General features: G+C 71.1%; 1 protein-coding gene across 4 annotated transcripts in view; it reads right to left on the bottom strand.

Annotated features, from left to right (window-relative positions):
- Window positions 1–17,946, bottom strand: part of NPR1 (natriuretic peptide receptor 1) — a 38,271-nt gene that overhangs the window by 9,756 nt on the left and 10,569 nt on the right. For 2 of the 4 annotated variants that reach the window (XM_089772346.1, XM_075906949.2), the window contains 10 exons: window positions 11,850–11,941; window positions 11,178–11,313; window positions 10,608–10,692; window positions 8,838–8,958; window positions 8,388–8,462; window positions 7,539–7,616; window positions 4,508–4,612; window positions 2,764–2,835; window positions 1,236–1,395; window positions 173–328 (listed from right to left, as the gene is read on the bottom strand). In XM_089772346.1, the coding sequence (XP_089628472.1) occupies window positions 173–328; window positions 1,236–1,395; window positions 2,764–2,835; window positions 4,508–4,612; window positions 7,539–7,616; window positions 8,388–8,462; window positions 8,838–8,958; window positions 10,608–10,692; window positions 11,178–11,313; window positions 11,850–11,941 (1,080 nt within the window). Of the gene's footprint in view, window positions 1–172; window positions 329–1,177; window positions 1,396–2,763; window positions 2,836–4,507; window positions 4,613–7,538; window positions 7,617–8,387; window positions 8,463–8,837; window positions 8,959–10,607; window positions 10,693–11,177; window positions 11,314–11,849; window positions 11,942–17,946 lie in introns of all 4 variants that reach the window. The other 2 variants (XM_089772348.1, XM_089772347.1) reach the window with 2 other exon arrangements.

Below are 17,946 nucleotides of genomic sequence, written 5' to 3'. Positions count from 1 at the left end.
CCCCGGGGGCCCCCCAATGTGCCCACAAGACGGGCTCCCCGGGGGGCCGAGCCCAGAAAGGATCCAGGTCCGGCCCCACGGAGACGCCTCTCCCAGCACACGGCCCCGGGGGGGGGGTCACCCGCTCTCCCAGGGCCCCAGCCCCCCACGCAGGGCTCACTGCCCCCCTCACCTTTGGGGCTCAGGTCCAGCCCCTCCACGTAGAAGACCCCGTTGCGCAGGGCGATCTCCTGCAGGATGATCCCAAAGCTGTACACGTCGCCCTTCTGCGTGCCCTGGGCCAGGGGAACCTCCATGCGCAGCAGCTCGGGCGCCGTCCACAGCTTCTCTGCGGGGTGGGGGGCAGGGTCAGCTGGGCAGGGGGCGCCGGGCTGAGCCCAGGGACAGGAGGGCAGGGGGTGGGGGTGCAGGGTCAGTGGGACAGGGGGCGCCGGGCTGAGCCCAGGGACAGGAGGGCAGAGGGTGGGGGGCAGGGTCAGTGGGACAGGGGGCGCCGGGCTGAGCCCAGGGACAGGAGGGCAGGGGGTGGGGGGCAGGGTCAGTGGGACAGGGGGCGCCGGGCTGAGCCCAGGGACAGGAGGGCAGGGGGTGGGGGTGCAGGGTCAGTGGGACAGGGGGCGCCGGGCTGAGCCCAGGGACAGGAGGGCAGGGGGTGGGGGTGCAGGGTCAGTGGGACAGGGGGCGCCGGGCTGAGCCCAGGGACAGGAGGGCAGGGGGTGGGGGGCAGGGTCAGTGGGACAGGGTCGGCCCAGGGACAGGAGGGCAGGGGGTGGGGGGCAGGGTCAGTGGGACAGGGGGCGCCGGGCTGAGCCCAGGGACAGGAGGGCAGGGGGCGGGGGGCAGGGTCAGGGGGGCAGGGTCGGCCCAGGGGCAGGAGGGGCACGACCAGGCTGGCATGGCTGCCCTGCTGCATTCTGGGCACCCGCCTGGGCCCTCCAGCCAGCCTGGGCGAGGGAGGGCCTGGCTCCGAGCTGCAGGGCCACCCCCCAGCCCAGGGGCAGCCCCCGACGTGGCCTGGAGCCCGCGCTGGTCACGTGTCCGAGGGAGAGCCCCGCCGGCTGGTCCCATTGCTGTGGTTGGCCTGGTGGGGGATGGGGGGTCATGGCACAGCCTGGAAAGGGGCTCTGGGATGGGGGGCCAGTGAGGGCCGGGGGGACTGGGGCAGCCGGGGCTGGACCTGGGGGGCTGCGGCCGAGGGCCGCGTGAGCCGGGCACAGCCGGGCCTGGGGGCTCACTGGCGAAGAGCGCGTGGGACTCGTCGGCGTCGGGGGCCGCGCGGAAGCTCTCCAGCCCATAGTCCGTGATCTTGAGCACGAAGCGACTGTCCACCACGCAGTTGGAGGACTTGAGGTTGCCGTGGGAGACGATCACCCCGTTGTGCAGGAACAGCATCCCCTGGGGCACAGCAGCGCAAAGGGGGAGGCCTCAGCCCGGGGCCTTCTGCAGCGAGGGCCGGACCCCAGGCAGGCCTGGCCAGGGAGCAGCGGGGGCCGCAGAGCGCGGGACGCCGGGGGGTCGGATGCGCTCTCTTCGCTTGCTCTGTCCCACGCGATTGCTACTGGCCTGTAGTAACAGTGTGTGTGTACCTCGGTTTCCCTGGGCACTGTAACACTGCGTGTGTCTGCGTGCGCCTCAGTTTCCCTGGGTATAGTAACACTGTGTGTGTGCCTCAGTTTCCCTGGGCACTGTAACACTGCGTGTGTGTGTACGCGCGCGCGCCTCAGTTTCCCTGGGCATGGTAACACTGTATGTGTGCCTCAGTTTCCCTGCGCACTGTAACACTGTGTGTGTGTGTGTGTGTGAGTGCGCGCGCCTCGGTTTCCCTGGGCACTGTAACATTGCGTGTGTGTGTGCGTGCCTCAGTTTCCCTGGGCATGGTAACACTGTGTGTGCCTCAGTTTCCCTGGGCACTGTAACACTGTGTGTGTGTGTGTGTGTGCGCGCGCGCGCCTCGGTTTCCCTGGGCACTGTAACATTGCGTGTGTGTGTGCGCGCCTCAGTTTCCCTGGGCATGGTAACACTGTGTGTGTGCCTCAGTTTCCCTGGGCCCTGTAACACTGTGTGTGTGTGTGCGCGCCTCAGTTTCCCTGGGCATGGTAACACTGTGTGTGTGCCTCAGTTTCCCTGGGCCCTGTAACACTGTGTGTGTGTGTGCGCGCCTCAGTTTCCCTGGGCATGGTAACACTGTGTGTGTGCCTCAGCTTTCCTGGGCACTGTAACACTGTGTGTGTGTGTGTGTGTGTGTGCGCGCCTCGGTTTCCCTGGGCATGGTAACACTGTGTGTGTGCCTCAGTTTCCCTGGGCCCTGTAACACTGTGTGTGTGTGTGCGCGCCTCAGTTTCCCTGGGCATGGTAACACTGTGTGTGTGCCTCAGCTTTCCTGGGCACTGTAACACTGTGTGTGTGTGTGTGTGTGTGTGCGCGCCTCGGTTTCCCTGGGCATGGTAACACTGTGTGTGTGTGTGTGTGTGTGCGTGCGTGCGTGCGTGCGCGCGCGTGTGTGTGTGCGCGTGTGTGTGTGTGCGTGCGTGCGTGTGTGTGTGTGTGCGTGTGCGTGTGCGTGTGTGTGTGCGCGTGCACGCACGTTTTGGTTCCCCTGGGCACTCTAACACTGACTGCAGGTGGGGGGCTGGGCTGGTGACTCTCCACCCCTCGGCGACAGAAGGCAAGGGACGGGCAGGTGCAGGGAGTTGAGGGGGCCAGGCTCTGCAGGGGAGGGGGTCGGGGAGCCAGGTGGGGGCACAGAGGGAGCCCGCCCATTACCTTAACGATGTCGTTGGTGAGCGAGTACCGGAACATCCAGTCCAGCGTGATGTTCTCGTTCTCCAGGATGTCCTGGGGGGATGGGCAGAAACACGGGAGGGGGTGGAGTGAGCTACTTCCCCTCCCCCAGCAGAGCGGCCAGAGCCCCCCTTCTCCCCCGTCTAGGACCCTGAGTCCTTCGGGAGCCTCCCCCAGGGCCAGCAGCCCCTTCTGCCCGCCAGCTCCCCCCACGGCGGCACGGGTCCCTGCTGGCAGTGGGGTGGGGGTGGGCACCAGACCACGCCTGGCTGGTGGGGACAGGGCACGGAGCCAGGCCACGTGCAGCCGGGACCGGCCCGGGGGCTGCGCGGGTGCAAAGTGCCCGTGGCACGCACGGACGTGGCCTGGCCGTGAGGCGATCCCTGTGCAGGCCGGCGGGGGTCACTGTCCCCGCAGGGGTCTGGCAGCTCTTTGGTGACCAGACAGTGGGCACATAAGGGAGCATGTGTCCAGGGCCCAGGTGGCTGGGACCCACGGGGGCCTTTCACTCTGGGCTGCAGAGATGCTGCAGGTGCAGAGGGCGTGTGGGCGAGGCCAGGCCTGAGGGTGCAGAGGGCGCGGGCGGGGCCGGCCGGTGGGTGCAGAGGGTGCGGGCAGGGCCGGCCGGCGGGTGCAGAGGGCGTGGGCGAGGCCAGGCCTGAGGGTGCAGAGGGCGCGGGCGGGGCCGGCCGGTGGGTGCAGAGGGCGTGGGCGAGGCCAGGCCTGAGGGTGCAGAGGGCGCGGGCGGGGCCGGCCGGCGGGTGCAGAGGGCGTGTGGGCGAGGCCAGGCCTGAGGGTGCAGAGGGCGTGGGCGGGGCCGGCCGGCGGGTGCAGAGGGCGTGGGCGAGGCCAGGCCTGAGGGTGCAGAGGGCGTGGGCGAGGCCAGGCCTGAGGGTGCAGAGGGCGTGGGTGGGGCCGGGCCGGTGGGTGCAGAGGATGCGGGCGGGGCCGGCCGGCGGGTGCAGAGGGTGCGGGCGGGGCCGGGCCGGTGGGTGCAGAGGGTGCGGGCGGGGCCGGCCGGCGGGTGCAGAGGGCGTGGGCGAGGCCAGGCCTGAGGGTGCAGAGGGCGTGGGCGGGGCCGGGCCGGTAGGTGCAGAGGGTGCGGGCGGGGCCGGCCGGCGGGTGCAGAGGGCGTGGGCGAGGCCAGGCCTGCGGGTGCAGAGGGCGTGGGCGAGGCCAGGCCTGAGGGTGCAGAGGGCGCGGGCGGGGCTGGCCGGTGGGTGCAGAGGGCGCGGGCGGGGCCGGCCGGCGGGTGCAGAGGGCGTGGGCGGGGCCGGCCGGCGGGTGCAGAGGGTGCGGGCGAGGCCAGGCCTGAGGGTGCAGAGGGCGTGGGCGAGGCCAGGCCTGAGGGTGCAGAGGGCGCGGGCGGGGCCGGGCCGGCGGGTGCAGAGGGCGCGGGCGGGGCCGGCCGGTGGGTGCAGAGGGCGCGGGCGGGGCCGGCCGGTGGGTGCAGAGGGCGCGGGCGGGGAGGGCTCCCCGTAATCATCCCACAGCCCCCACAGCCCTCGCTAGCAGGTCCTGAGCCCTGGGGGGACCCTGCCACTTCCCCTGTTTTAATTCAGCCCCCGCCCCCTGCCGCCATGCGGCCTGCTCACTGCTCTGCAGAGGGAGCGGGGGAGTGCGGGGGGTGCTAGCCCAGGAAGGGGGGCGCCCAGGGAGGACTGGCCCTCCCCGAGAGAGAACCCAGGAGCCCTGGCTCCCAGCCCCACGTCCCCCGCCCGGGCACCTGGAGGCTCCCGCGGGGGCAGTACTCCGTCAGGATGCAGATGTTCGGGGGGTCCGTGCAGGCGCCGATGAAGCGGGTCAGGTGTTCGTTCTGGACGTCCCTCATCTGCGGGGGGGTGCAGGGTTACAGGAAGGCGGCTCAGCGTCCATCAGGCCGCCCCTCCCCGAGGCCTCTGTGGGTCACGCCCGGAGGCGCTGCTTCCCCCGGCCCCGGGACGCAGCCCCCCAAAGGGGTGGGAGCGGCAGGGGGAGGCTGGCAACCATTTAGCCAAGGGGCCCCCCACGTGGCGCTGAGATGCAGCCACCTCTGGGGCGGGGCCCAGCGTGAAGGCCACACGGTGGAGGAAGCGGCTGCTCAGCCCCAGGCAGGTGGCAGGAGGCTGCCTGGCCGGTGTCTGGCGCGTGATATTTACGAGGGGCCCAGGCGCAGTGGGGGGGTGCCCAAGGTCGCTCCGTGATCAGTGGCCCCGACTTCCCGTCCCACCACAGAGGAACGATCCGGTGCCACGCTACGGCCACAGCCCGGCCCGGGCACCCATTCCTGGGCCCTGCGGCACAGGGGGCTGGCTCCTCTGGGCCTGCCCCCCCTCCGTCCCTCTCGCTGGCTCAGCCCCTGAGTAGGGGAGGGGAGCTGGGCTCCAGACGTCCATAGCCAGCCTCAGACCCCCCCCCCGGCAAACGTTGGGTCTTGAGCCCCCCCAGCTCGGAGCGAGGCCGCGGGGTCCGTGTTCGCTCTCTGTGGCTCTGTTGCGTGCGATTGCTACTGGCCTGCAGTCAGCCCCTGTGTGCCTCAGTTTCCCCAGGCCAAAGGCGTCTCTTGGTCACAGCCCGCTCCCCGGCTCAGGTTGCAGCACGCCTGCCTATTGTCTACATCAGGGGTCGGCCAGGTCCGGCACGCGTGTCAAAAGCGGCACGCAAGGCGATTTTCACTGGCACACGCAATGACCCCTCCCCCTGCAACGGGCAGTGCGCTGGCGATCCAGCATCGTGCCCCCAGAAAGACTGGAGCTGGCGCGCTGCCTTCTCCACCCTGCCCCCCAGGGCGGCGGGACACAGGAGCAGCGCCCCCGCCTCCCCCGCCTGGGAGCCCAGGGCAGGAGACCAAGCAGCCCCTCCCCCCCCCCGCCCAGGAGAGCCACACGGGCTGGGCCACGCCACTCGTGGAAGGTACCGACCCCGGTCTAGACGATGGCTCGCGATCCCCCGTCCCCATCTAGACAGCAATGCAGGGCCCAGGGAAACTGAGGCACACCCCGGGGTTACCGCAGGCCAGGGGAAACGCCGTGACGCGCAGAGCGAACCCAGACCCCACGCGTCGCACTCAGCTTCCCCGCCGGGCCGTGGGAGCGCCCCACACGGTGCAGGCGGCTCCCCCGCCCCCTCCTGCCAGCGCTGCCCCCGGCTCCCGGATTTCTAATTAGCAAGGAAAGGACACGGCTTCCCTGCTGCTTCCTGGCTAATGAGTAATTAGCCTGTGCACGGCAGGGCCCCCCCCCGCCGGTAACCTAGGCCAGCCCTGCCTGGGAGCCCTCCCCTCAGGCAGACCTGCTGTGCTGGGAAGGGCCAAGCACGCTCACATGGTGCGGCACGTGTGCACTGCAGCTTTGCACGGGTGCGGGGCGCCTCCCTAGCGCCCTGTCCAGGAGGGGCCGGGCCCGGCTCATTTGCACCTCGCCGTGGCTCCTGCAGCAGGGAGTTCCACACGTGGCCCCGCTGCCTGTCACAGTGGCACCACGTAGCCTTTTGCCAGGTTCTCCCCCTGGCCTTTGAGGGCCCCCCTCAGCTCTGCCTTGCACCCGCTGCCTGGCACAGAGGTGGGCACTAACGTCGGAGGGGAGCCCCTCTAGAAGTCGGTAAGGTGGTGTGAGGAAGTGGGGAGTTTGGGGGGTTCAAAGGGGGGGTGTTACATATGGGGGGGCTCAGTGCCCAACAGTTACTGGTTCAATGTGACAAGGGGGGGAGTTTGTTGTTGCAGGAAACAGCCCAGAGTTGGTGCCGGGGTGTCTGGTGCCCTGGTGACCCCGACCCTCCTTGGAGGACACGGTCGGACAGACAAGGGGCGGCTGAGGGGAGACGCCAGCAACCGGCCCAGCTGGTCCCAGCGAGGGGGGAACACTGGGTGGGGAGGGGGGCGGAGAAGAGGGGCCCAGGCGACCCCGTTAGCTGGGGAGGAGACAATGGCCGGGGGAGGGGCTGTGGCCGGGGGTACCGGGGGCTCTGCTGGGAGACGGGGGCTGAGGGCGGAGCAGGCCCCGGCCGACTGGCCTGAGGGATCCGTTGCTGCGCCCAAAGCTCCATAGACCCCCTGTTCTGTGCTGGCCGGAGTCGCTCTGGGCTGGGGAACAGGCTGTGCTAGGCCCTCTGGGAGGGGAGACCCGGGGCCAGAGGGAGGGGACCCCCGAGGGGGCTCACGGCGGGGGCAGGCGGCTGGAGGGGCAGACCCCCCCGGGGAGGGTCGCCGCACTGGAGTGGCCCCGGGGAAGGGGCCGTCTCGCTGCCGCCGGAGTGGGGGGGCTCCCCGCAGAGAGCACATGGCCCCCCCGCGGGACGCTGGGAATCGGTGAGCTCAGGAAGCGCCACAGGGGTTCGCGGTTACACAGGCACCTGGGTCCCACCTTGGGGCGGGGCCGGCAGCTCCCAGCCCCACTCCCGGGGAGCCCCCGCCCCACTCCCGGGCAGCTCCCCGCCCCACTCCCGGGCAGCCCCCCGCCCCACTCCCGGGGAACCCCCCAGCCCCACTCCCGGGGAACCCCCCCGCCCCACTCCCGGGGAACCCCTGCCCCACTCCCGGGGAGCCCCAGCCCCACTCCCGGGGAGCCCCCGCAGCAGCAGGGGGGCTGGCGGCTCCGTGGCAGGCGGGTGGGACTGGGCCAGCCTGGCAGAGCACGTGGGGGGGCGCTGGGACCGCTCACGGAGAAGCCGCCGCCGATCTCTGCGCCCCAGGTCGACCTCCTCTAGTGGGGCAGGGGGTTCTGGGGAAGCACCCCCCACGCCGTGGGGCCTGGCACGCGCAGGACGCTGGGGGGACCTACGTGTTTCAGCTCAAACAGCACCTTCCGCGTCAGCTCGATTCGCTTCCGGTTGACGTGCTTCACCGCCACCATGTTCCCCTGCCGGGCGAGAGGGGGTCAGGCGGGGCGCAGCTCCCCTCCCCCCACCAGCTCTTCAGCATGTATGGGCTCTGACTGAGGGGAGAGCGCCCCCTATGGCCCCGCCCCTGCAGTGCAGAGCCCCCTACGGCCCCGCCCCTGCAGTGCAGAGCCTCCTAAAACTCCACCCCCTGCAGTGCAGCACCCCCTACGGCCCCGCCCCTGCAGTGCAGTGCCCCCTAAAACCCCACCCCCTGCAGTGTAGCGCCCCTACGGCCCCGACCCCTGCAGTGCAGCGCCCCCTAAAACCCCACCCCCTGCAGTGCAGCGCCCCCTACGGCCCTGCCTCTGCAGTGTAGCGCCCCTACGGCCCCGACCCCTGCAGTGCAGTGCCCCTAAAACCCCACCCCCTGCAGTGCAGCGCCCCCTATGGCCCTGCCTCTGCAGTGTAGCGCCCCTACGGCCCTGCCCCCTGCAGTGCAGCACCCCCTACGGCCCCGCCCCCTGCAGTGCAGCGCACCCTACAGACTCCACCCCCTGCAGTGCAGCGCCCCATGAACCTCACACCCCTGCAGTGCAGCACCCCCCCCACGGACCCTGCCCCCTACGCACCACGCCCCCTACAGACCTCGCTCCCTACGGACCTCGCCCCTATGAATCCCCCCACCCCCTGCAGCTCAGTGCCCCTACTCACCCTGCCCCGCTCCCTGCCGCTCAGTGCCCCAGCTGACCCCACCCTGCTCTTGCAGCGCCGTGACGCTCCCTGCCCCCCAGGCGAGGCCCTGCACCCACCTTGTAGTAGGCTGTCTTGGCAAAGACCTGGAACTGCCCCTCCGTGGTCAAGAGGGAGCCGTAGTTGGAGCCCCTCTGTGGGGAAGGAAGCGCAGGGCGTGAGGGGCAGCGGGGGCCGGGAGCGGGGCCAACCCCCCCGGGAATGGAACCCCAGGGCTTTTGGGGCCCCCCCCCAGGAGAAACCCCCCTCCTAGCGCCCCTGCTGCAGAGCTTGTGGGAAAGGGGCTGGAGGGGAGGGAAACAGCCTGGGATGGGCCCCCCCAGCCCCGCCTCCTGCCCCCTCCAGCCCCCCGCCTGGCTCCCCCATCCAATCAGGCTTCATAAACCTTCCTGGGCCTGCGGCTGGAGCAAGGCCCCGGCGCGGCCGCTTGTGCCCGGGGATGCCACGGAGGGGCCTCTGGGGGGCTGCTCGGCCCAGGCCCCCCGCCCAGCCCGGGCCCCGGGGCTCACCAGGGACAGGGTCAGCTTGCTCCCCGCACTGCGCAGGTTTTTCTCCAGGCTGCTGGACTGGACGTCCTCCCAGCGCACGCGCCACAGCTCAGCCGCCAGCTCCTTCTCCAGCGTCAGCTTCCTGCGCCGGCACGGGCAGTGAGAGGCCCCCACACGGCCCCGGCTCGCACGGGCCCCCGCCACGGGCGCCAACCCCCCGCCCGGGCACCCCGCCACGGGCGCCAACCCCCCGCCCGGGCACCCCGCCACGGGCGCTAACCCCCGCCTGGGCACCCCGCCACGGGCGCCAACCCCCCCCCGGGCACCCCGCCACGGGCGCCAACCCCCCGCCCGGGCACCCCGCCACGGGCGCCAACCCCCGCCCGGGCACCCCGCCACGGGCGCCAACCCCCCGCCCGGGCACCCCGCCACGGGCGCCAACCCCCCGCCCGGGCACCCCGCCACGGGCGCCAACCCCCCGCCCGGGCACCCCGCCACGGGCGCCAACCCCCCGCCCGGGCACCCCGCCACGGGCGCCAACCCCCCGCCCGGGCACCCCGCCACGGGCGCCAACCCCCCGCCCGGGCACCCCGCCACGGGCGCCAACCCCCCGCCCGGGCACCCCGCCACGGGCGCCAACCCCCCGCCCGGGCACCCCGCCACGGGCGCCAACCCCCCGCCCGGGCACCCCGCCACGGGCGCCAACCCCCGCCCGGGCACCCCGCCACGGGCGCCAACCCCCCGCCCGGGCACCCCGCCACGGGCGCCAACCCCCCGCCCGGGCACCCCGCCACGGGCGCCAACCCCCCGCCCGGGCACCCCGCCACGGGCGCCAACCCCCCGCCCGGGCACCCCGCCCCACCCCTGCCTGCAAGCAGGCGCCCACCCCCCGCCCGGGCACCCCGCCACGGGCGCCAACCCCCGCCCGGGCACCCCGCCACGGGCGCCAACCCCCCGCCCGGGCACCCCGCCATGGGCGCCAACCCCCCGCCCAGGCACCCTGCCACGGGCGCCAACCCCCGCCCGGGCACCCCGCCACGGGCGCCAACCCCCCGCCTGGGCACCCCGCCACGGGCGCCAACCCCCCGCCCGGGCACCCCGCCACGGGCGCCAACCCCCCACCTGGGCACCCCGCCACGGGCGCCAACCCCCCGCCCGGGCACCCCACCACGGGCGCCAACCCCCCGCCCGGGCACCCCACCACGGGCGCCAACCCCCCGCCCGGGCACCCCGCCACGGGCGCCAACCCCCCACCCGGGCACCCCGCCACGGGCGCCAACCCCCCGCCCGGGCACCCCGCCACGGGCGCCAACCCCCCACCCCGGGCACCCCGCCCCACCCCCGCCCCTGCCTGCAAGCAGGCGCCAACCCCCCGCCCGGGCACCCCCCCCTGCCCGGGCACCCCGCCCCGCCCCTGCCTGCAAGCAGGCGCCCACCCCCCGCCCGGGCACCCCGCCACGGGCGCCAACCCCCCGCCCGGGCACCCCGCCACGGGCGCCAACCCCCCGCCCGGGCACCCCGCCACGGGTGCCAACCCCCCGCCTGGGCACCCCGCCACGGGCGCCAACCCCCCGCCCGGGCACCCCGCCACGGGCGCCAACCCCCCGCCCGGGCACCCCGCCATGGGCGCCAACCCCCCGCCTGGGCACCCCGCCACGGGTGCCAACCCCCTGCCCGGGCACCCCGCCCCGCCCCTGCCTGCAAGCAGGCGCCCACCCCCCGCCCGGGCACCCCGCCCCGCCCCTGCCTGCACAGCAGGCGTCTTCCCCCCCCGCGCCCAGGGCCCCGCACCTGTACACGACGAAGGAGGTGGCGGCGACGCACAGCAGGGCGAAGCTGACCAGGAGGGCGAGGATCTCCAGGGTGGAGAAGCTGGCTGCAAAAGCAGGGGGAGGGGGACTGAGCCCGGGGCCTGGGTTCAAATCCCCCGGGGGGAGGTGCCTCAGCAGGGACGCACAGCCGGGGCAGAGGCAGTGTCGAGGGGGGGGTGCCCAGGTGCTGGGGGCACAGGGCATCTGGGGGGAAGGAGGCTTGTGCCTGCTCCTGCCCTTGTTGCAGACTCTGGGGAAGGGGTGCAAAGTCTGCGGGGAGGGGGGCTGGGGGGCTCGCTTTCCTGGGGCTGGCCCCACACGGCCTGCGGGGAGGGGGTTGGGGGGGGCTCGCTTTCCTGGGGCTGGCCCCACACGGCCTGCGGGGAGGGGGGCTGGGGGGCTCGCTTTCCTGGGGCTGGCCCCACACGGCCTGCGGGGAGGGGGCTGGGGGGCTCGCTTTCCTGGGGATGGCCCCACACGGCCTGCGGGGAGGGGGTTGTGCTGGCAGGGGCCCAGGGGAGGAAGCCCGCTCGGGGGGGAGGGGCCCCACCTTTTTTGCACAGCGGGTTGCTGTTGTCGAAGCCGCAGGGCGGCACGTCGCGGGGCGCGCCCTTGCCCGGCCAGTGGATCTCGCGCCCGAGCACCGGGCTCATCTGCTTGGTGGTGCCGTTGTAGCTGTAGACGACCTAGGAGGGCGAGAGGCGGGTGTGACGGGGGGGGGGGGCGACTGTCTCCCCTTGTCACCCGGTGGCTCTGCCTGGCTGCACTGTGCTAGGTGGGATTCCTGGCGACTCCCCCAACGTGTGCGGGGCCCGAGAGAGCAGCTCTGCCCCCGGGAGAGGCGCAGGAGACAGGCGGGGAACTAGGCCGGGGGGGGCTAGTCTGAGCAGAGGCTTAGAGCAGGAAGGGGGGTCAGGGCCCGGGAGCCCCCCAGAGGGATGAGGCTGCCACCCTGGGGGCCCGTGCTCACACCGCTCCCGTGCCGCTCTGTGTCCCCAAGAACCACTGGCCCTCCTCTCCTGGCCGCTGAGAGTCACGCCTGGGTGCGGATGGGGGGGCAGGGTCGGGGGCCCCCTGCGCCGTCACAGCAGGCTCTAGGAAGGGGCCGCAGCAGGACCCCCCAGGCTGCCCTCGCCCCTCCCGCCAACGCCCTCCGTCCGGGCAAGCGGGGCCGGGGGGCTGCGAAGGACAGGGCGGGGGGCTGGGCCAGGCAGCCACTGACCTGGAAGGCGCCCTGCGCAGGGTCCATGTCCCACAGCGCGTAGTCGCTCTCCCGGTCGCCGTTCTCGTCAATCTTCAGGAAGCCAGTGACCCCTGCAGGGCGGGGAGAGTGAGAACGCGCGGGACCGGCCCCCGCGGGGCTGCGGGCAGAGGGGCCCAAAGACAGGCAGGGAGGCTCCCCAGGAAGGAGGAGGTAGGGGGACCGTTTGGCTCCGAGGTGCAGCTGGCTCTGGGGTGGGGCGCGGGGCGGGTTATGCAGGGATCTCTCCTTTGGCTCCGAGGTGCAGCTGGCTCTGGGGTGGGGCGCGGGGCGGGTTATGCAGGGATCTCTCCTTTGGCTCCGAGGTGCAGCTGGCTCTGGGGTGGGGCGCGGGGTGGGTTATGCAGGGATCTCTCCTTTGGGTCTGAGGTGCAGCTGGCTCTGGGGTGGGGCGCGGGGTGGGTTATGCAGGGATCTCTCCTTTGGGTCTGAGGTGCAGCTGGCTCTGGGGTGGGGCGTGGGGTGGGTTATGCAGGGATCTCTCCTTTGGGTCTGAGGTGCAGCTGGCTCTGGGGTGGGGCGTGGGACGGGTTATGCAGGGATCTCTCCTCTGGGACTGAGGTGCAGCTGGCTCTGGGGTGGGGCGTGGGGCGGGTTATGCAGGGATCTCTCCTTTGGGTCTGAGGTGCAGCTGGCTCTGGGGTGCGGCGCGGGGCGGGTTATGCAGGGATCTCTCCTTTGGGTCTGAGGTGCAGCTGGCTCTGGGGTGGGGCGCGGGGCGGGTTATGCAGGGATCTCTCCTTTGGGTCTGAGGTGCAGCTGGCTCTGGGGTGGGGCGTGGGGCGGGTTATGCAGGGATCTCTCCTTTGGGACTGAGGTGCAGCTGGCTCTGGGGTGGGGCGCGGGGCGGGTTATGCAGGGATCTCTCCTTTGGGACTGAGGTGCAGCTGGCTCTGGGGTGGGGCGCGGGGCGGGTTATGCAGGGATCTCTCCTTTGGGACTGAGGTGCAGCTGGCTCTGGGGTGGGGCGCGGGGCGGGTTATGCAGGGATCTCTCCTTTGGGCCTGAGGTGCAGCTGGCTCTGGGGTGGGGCGCGGGGCGGGTTATGCAGGGATCTCTCCTTTGGGACTGAGGTGCAGCTGGCTCTGGGGTGGGGCGCGGGGCGGGTTATGCAGGGATCTCTCCTTTGGGTCTGAGGTGCAGCTGGCTCTGGGGTGGGGCGTGGGGCGGGTTATGCAGGGATCTCTCCTTTGGGACTGAGGTGCAGCTGGCTCTGGGGTGCGGCACGGGGTGGGTTATGCAGGGATCTCTCCTTTGGGTCTGAGGTGCAGCTGGCTCTGGGGTGGGGCGCGCGGCGGGTTATGCAGGGATCTCTCCTTTGGGCCTGAGGTGCAGCTGGCTCTGGGGTGGGGCGTGGGGCGGGTTATGCAGGGATCTCTCCTTTGGGACTGAGGTGCAGCTGGCTCTGGGGTGCGGCGCGGGGCGGGTTATGCAGGGATCTCTCCTTTGGGTCTGAGGTGCAGCTGGCTCTGGGGTGGGGCGCGGGGCGGGTTATGCAGGGATCTCTCCTTTGGGTCTGAGGTGCAGCTGGCTCTGGGGTGCGGCACGGGGTGGGTTATGCAGGGATCTCTCCTTTGGGTCTGAGGTGCAGCTGGCTCTGGGGTGGGGCGCGCGGCGGGTTATGCAGGGATCTCTCCTTTGGGCCTGAGGTGCAGCTGGCTCTGGGGTGGGGCGTGGGGCGGGTTATGCAGGGTCTCTCCTTTGGGTCTGAGGTGCAGCTGGCTCTGGGGTGGGGCGTGGGGCGGGTTATGCAGGGATCTCTCCTTTGGGTCTGAGGTGCAGCTGGCTCTGGGGTGGGGCGCGGGGCGGGTTATGCAGGGATCTCTCCTTTGGGCCTGAGGTGCAGCTGGCTCTGGGGTGGGGCGCGGGGCGGGTTATGCAGGGATCTCTCCTTTGGGACTGAGGTGCAGCTGGCTCTGGGGTGCGGCGCGGGGCGGGTTATGCAGGGATCTCTCCTTTGGGTCTGAGGTGCAGCTGGCTCTGGGGTGGGGCGCGGGGCGGGTTATGCAGGGATCTCTCCTTTGGGTCTGAGGTGCAGCTGGCTCTGGGGTGGGGCGCGGGGCGGGTTATGCAGGGATCTCTCCTTTGGGTCTGAGGTGCAGCTGGCTCTGGGGTGCGGCACGGGGCGGGTTATGCAGGGATCTCTCCTTTGGGTCTGAGGTGCAGCTGGCTCTGGGGTGGGGCGCGGGGCGGGTTATGCAGGGATCTCTCCTTTGGGTCTGAGGTGCAGCTGGCTCTGGGGTGGGGCGCGGGGCGGGTTATGCAGGGATCTCTCCTTTGGGACTGAGGTGCAGCTGGCTCTGGGGTGGGGCGCGGGGCGGGTTATGCAGGGTCTCTCCTTTGGGTCTGAGGTGCAGCTGGCTCTGGGGTGGGGCGTGGGGCGGGTTATGCAGGGATCTCTCCTTTGGGACTGAGGTGCAGCTGGCTCTGGGGTGGGGCGCGGGGCGGGTTATGCAGGGATCTCTCCTTTGGGACTGAGGTGCAGCTGGCTCTGGGGTGGGGCGCGGGGCGGGTTATGCAGGGATCTCTCCTTTGGGACTGAGGTGCAGCTGGCTCTGGGGTGGGGCGCGGGGCGGGTTATGCAGGGATCTCTCCTTTGGGTCTGAGGTGCAGCTGGCTCTGGGGTGGGGCGCGGGGCGGGTTATGCAGGGATCTCTCCTTTGGGCCTGAGGTGCAGCTGGCTCTGGGGTGGGGCGCGGGGCGGGTTATGCAGGGATCTCTCCTTTGGGCCTGAGGTGCAGCTGGCTCTGGGGTGGGGCGTGGGGCGGGTTATGCAGGGATCTCTCCTTTGGGACTGAGGTGCAGCTGGCTCTGGGGTGGGGCGCGGGGCGGGTTATGCAGGGATCTCTCCTTTGGGCCTGAGGTGCAGCTGGCTCTGGGGTGGGGCGCGGGGCGGGTTATGCAGGGATCTCTCCTTTGGGACTGAGGTGCAGCTGGCTCTGGGGTGGGGCGTGGGGCGGGTTATGCAGGGATCTCTCCTTTGGGACTGAGGTGCAGCTGGCTCTGGGGTGGGGCGTGGGGCGGGTTATGCAGGGATCTCTCCTTTGGGTCTCAGGTGCAGCTGGCTCGGGGGTGGGCCGCGGGGCGGGTTATGCAGGGATCTCTCCTTTGGGTCTGAGGTGCAGCTGGCTCTGGGGTGGGGCGTGGGGCGGGTTATGCAGGGATCTCTCCTTTGGGTCTGAGGTGCAGCTGGCTCTGGGGTGGGGCGTGGGGCGGGTTATGCAGGGATCTCTCCTTTGGGACTGAGGTGCAGCTGGCTCTGGGGTGCGGCGCGGGGCGGGTTATGCAGGGTCTCTCCTTTGGGACTGAGGTGCAGCTGGCTCTGGGGTGGGGCGCGGGGCGGGTTATGCAGGGATCTCTCCTTTGGGACTGAGGTGCAGCTGGCTCTGGGGTGGGGCGCGGGGCGGGTTATGCAGGGATCTCTCCTTTGGGACTGAGGTGCAGCTGGCTCTGGGGTGGGGCGTGGGGTGGGTTATGCAGGGATCTCTCCTTTGGGACTGAGGTGCAGCTGGCTCTGGGGTGCGGCGCGGGGCGGGTTATGCAGGGATCTCTCCTTTGGGTCTGAGGTGCAGCTGGCTCTGGGGTGCGGCACGGGGCGGGTTATGCAGGGATCTCTCCTTTGGGACTGAGGTGCAGCTGGCTCTGGGGTGGGGCGCGGGGCGGGTTATGCAGGGATCTCTCCTTTGGGACTGAGGTGCAGCTGGCTCTGGGGTGGGGCGCGGGGCGGGTTATGCAGGGATCTCTCCTTTGGGACTGAGGTGCAGCTGGCTCTGGGGTGCGGCGCGGGGCGGGTTATGCAGGGATCTCTCCTTTGGGACTGAGGTGCAGCTGGCTCTGGGGTGGGGCGCGGGGCGGGTTATGCAGGGATCTCTCCTTTGGGACTGAGGTGCAGCTGGCTCTGGGGTGGGGCGTGGGGCGGGTTATGCAGGGATCTCTCCTTTGGGACTGAGGTGCAGCTGGCTCTGGGGTGGGGCGCGGGGCGGGTTATGCAGGGATCTCTCCTTTGGGACTGAGGTGCAGCTGGCTCTGGGGTGGGGCGCGGGGCGGGTTATGCAGGGATCTCTCCTTTGGGTCTGAGGTGCAGCTGGCTCTGGGGTGGGGCGTGGGGCGGGTTATGCAGGGATCTCTCCTTTGGGTCTGAGGTGCAGCTGGCTCTGGGGTGGGGCGCGGGGCGGGTTATGCAGGGATCTCTCCTTTGGGTCTGAGGTGCAGCTGGCTCTGGGGTGGGGCGCGGGGCGGGTTATGCAGGGTCTCTCCTTTGGGTCTGAGGTGCAGCTGGCTCTGGGGTGGGGCGCGGGGCGGGTTATGCAGGGATCTCTCCTTTGGGACTGAGGTGCAGCTGGCTCTGGGGTGGGGCGTGGGGCGGGTTATGCAGGGATCTCTCCTTTGGGTCTGAGGTGCAGCTGGCTCTGGGGTGGGGCGCGGGGCGGGTTATGCAGGGATCTCTCCTTTGGGACTGAGGTGCAGCTGGCTCTGGGGTGGGGCGCGGGGCGGGTTATGCAGGGATCTCTCCTTTGGGCCTGAGGTGCAGCTGGCTCTGGGGTGGGGCGCGGGGCGGGTTATGCAGGGATCTCTCCTTTGGGACTGAGGTGCAGCTGGCTCTGGGGTGGGGCGCGGGGCGGGTTATGCAGGGATCTCTCCTTTGGGTCTGAGGTGCAGCTGGCTCTGGGGTGGGGCGTGAGGCGGGTTATGCAGGGATCTCTCCTTTGGGTCTGAGGTGCAGCTGGCTCTGGGGTGGGGCGTGGGGCGGGTTATGCAGGGATCTCTCCTTTGGGTCTGAGGTGCAGCTGGCTCTGGGGTGGGGCGCGGGGCGGGTTATGCAGGGATCTCTCCTTTGGGACTGAGGTGCAGCTGGCTCGGGGGTGGGGCGTGGGGCGGGTTATGCAGGGATCTCTCCTTTGGGACTGAGGTGCAGCTGGCTCTGGGGTGGGGCGTGGGGCGGGTTATGCAGGGATCTCTCCTTTGGGTCTGAGGTGCAGCTGGCTCTGGGGTGGGGCGCGGGGCGGGTTATGCAGGGATCTCTCCTTTGGGTCTGAGGTGCAGCTGGCTCTGGGGTGCGGCGCGGGGCGGGTTATGCAGGGATCTCTCCTTTGGGACTGAGGTGCAGCTGGCTCTGGGGTGCGGCGCAGGGCGGGTTATGCAGGGATCTCTCCTTTGGGTCTGAGGTGCAGCTGGCTCTGGGGTGCGGCGCAGGGCGGGTTATGCAGGGATCTCTCCTTTGGGTCTGAGGTGCAGCTGGCTCTGGGGTGGGGCGTGAGGCGGGTTATGCAGGGATCTCTCCTTTGGGTCTGAGGTGCAGCTGGCTCTGGGGTGCGGCGCAGGGCGGGTTATGCAGGGATCTCTCCTTTGGGTCTGAGGTGCAGCTGGCTCTGGGGTGGGGCGCGGGGCGGGTTATGCAGGGATCTCTCCTTTGGGTCTGAGGTGCAGCTGGCTCTGGGGTGGGGCGTGAGGCGGGTTATGCAGGGATCTCTCCTTTGGGTCTGAGGTGCAGCTGGCTCTGGGGTGGGGCGTGAGGCGGGTTATGCAGGGATCTCTCCTTTGGGTCTGAGGTGCAGCTGGCTCTGGGGTGGGGCGCGGGGCGGGTTATGCAGGGATCTCTCCTTGGGGTCTGAGGTGCAGCTGGCTCTGGGGTGCGGCACGGGGCGGGTTATGCAGGGATCTCTCCTTTGGGTCTGAGGTGCAGCTGGCTCTGGGGTGGGGCGTGAGGCGGGTTATGCAGGGATCTCTCCTTTGGGTCTGAGGTGCAGCTGGCTCTGGGGTGGGGCGTGAGGCGGGTTATGCAGGGATCTCTCCTTTGGGACTGAGGTGCAGCTGGCTCTGGGGTGGGGCGCGGGGCGGGTTATGCAGGGATCTCTCCTTTGGGACTGAGGTGCAGCTGGCTCTGGGGTGGGGCGCGGGGCGGGTTATGCAGGGATCTCTCCTTTGGGGCTGAGGTGCAGCTGGCTCGGGGGTGGAGCGCGGGGCGGGTTATGCAGGGATCTCTCCTTTGGGGCTGAGGTGCAGCTGGCTCTGGGGTGGAGCGTAGCACAGGCCTGCAGCAGGACTCGACCCCCCCGCC

Source organism: Pelodiscus sinensis, chromosome 22 (genome assembly GCF_052426305.1).
Source record: "Pelodiscus sinensis isolate ZL-2025 chromosome 22, ASM5242630v1, whole genome shotgun sequence".
NCBI lineage: Eukaryota > Metazoa > Chordata > Testudines > Trionychidae > Pelodiscus > Pelodiscus sinensis.
This window is presented reverse-complemented; position numbering and strand designations above follow the sequence as displayed.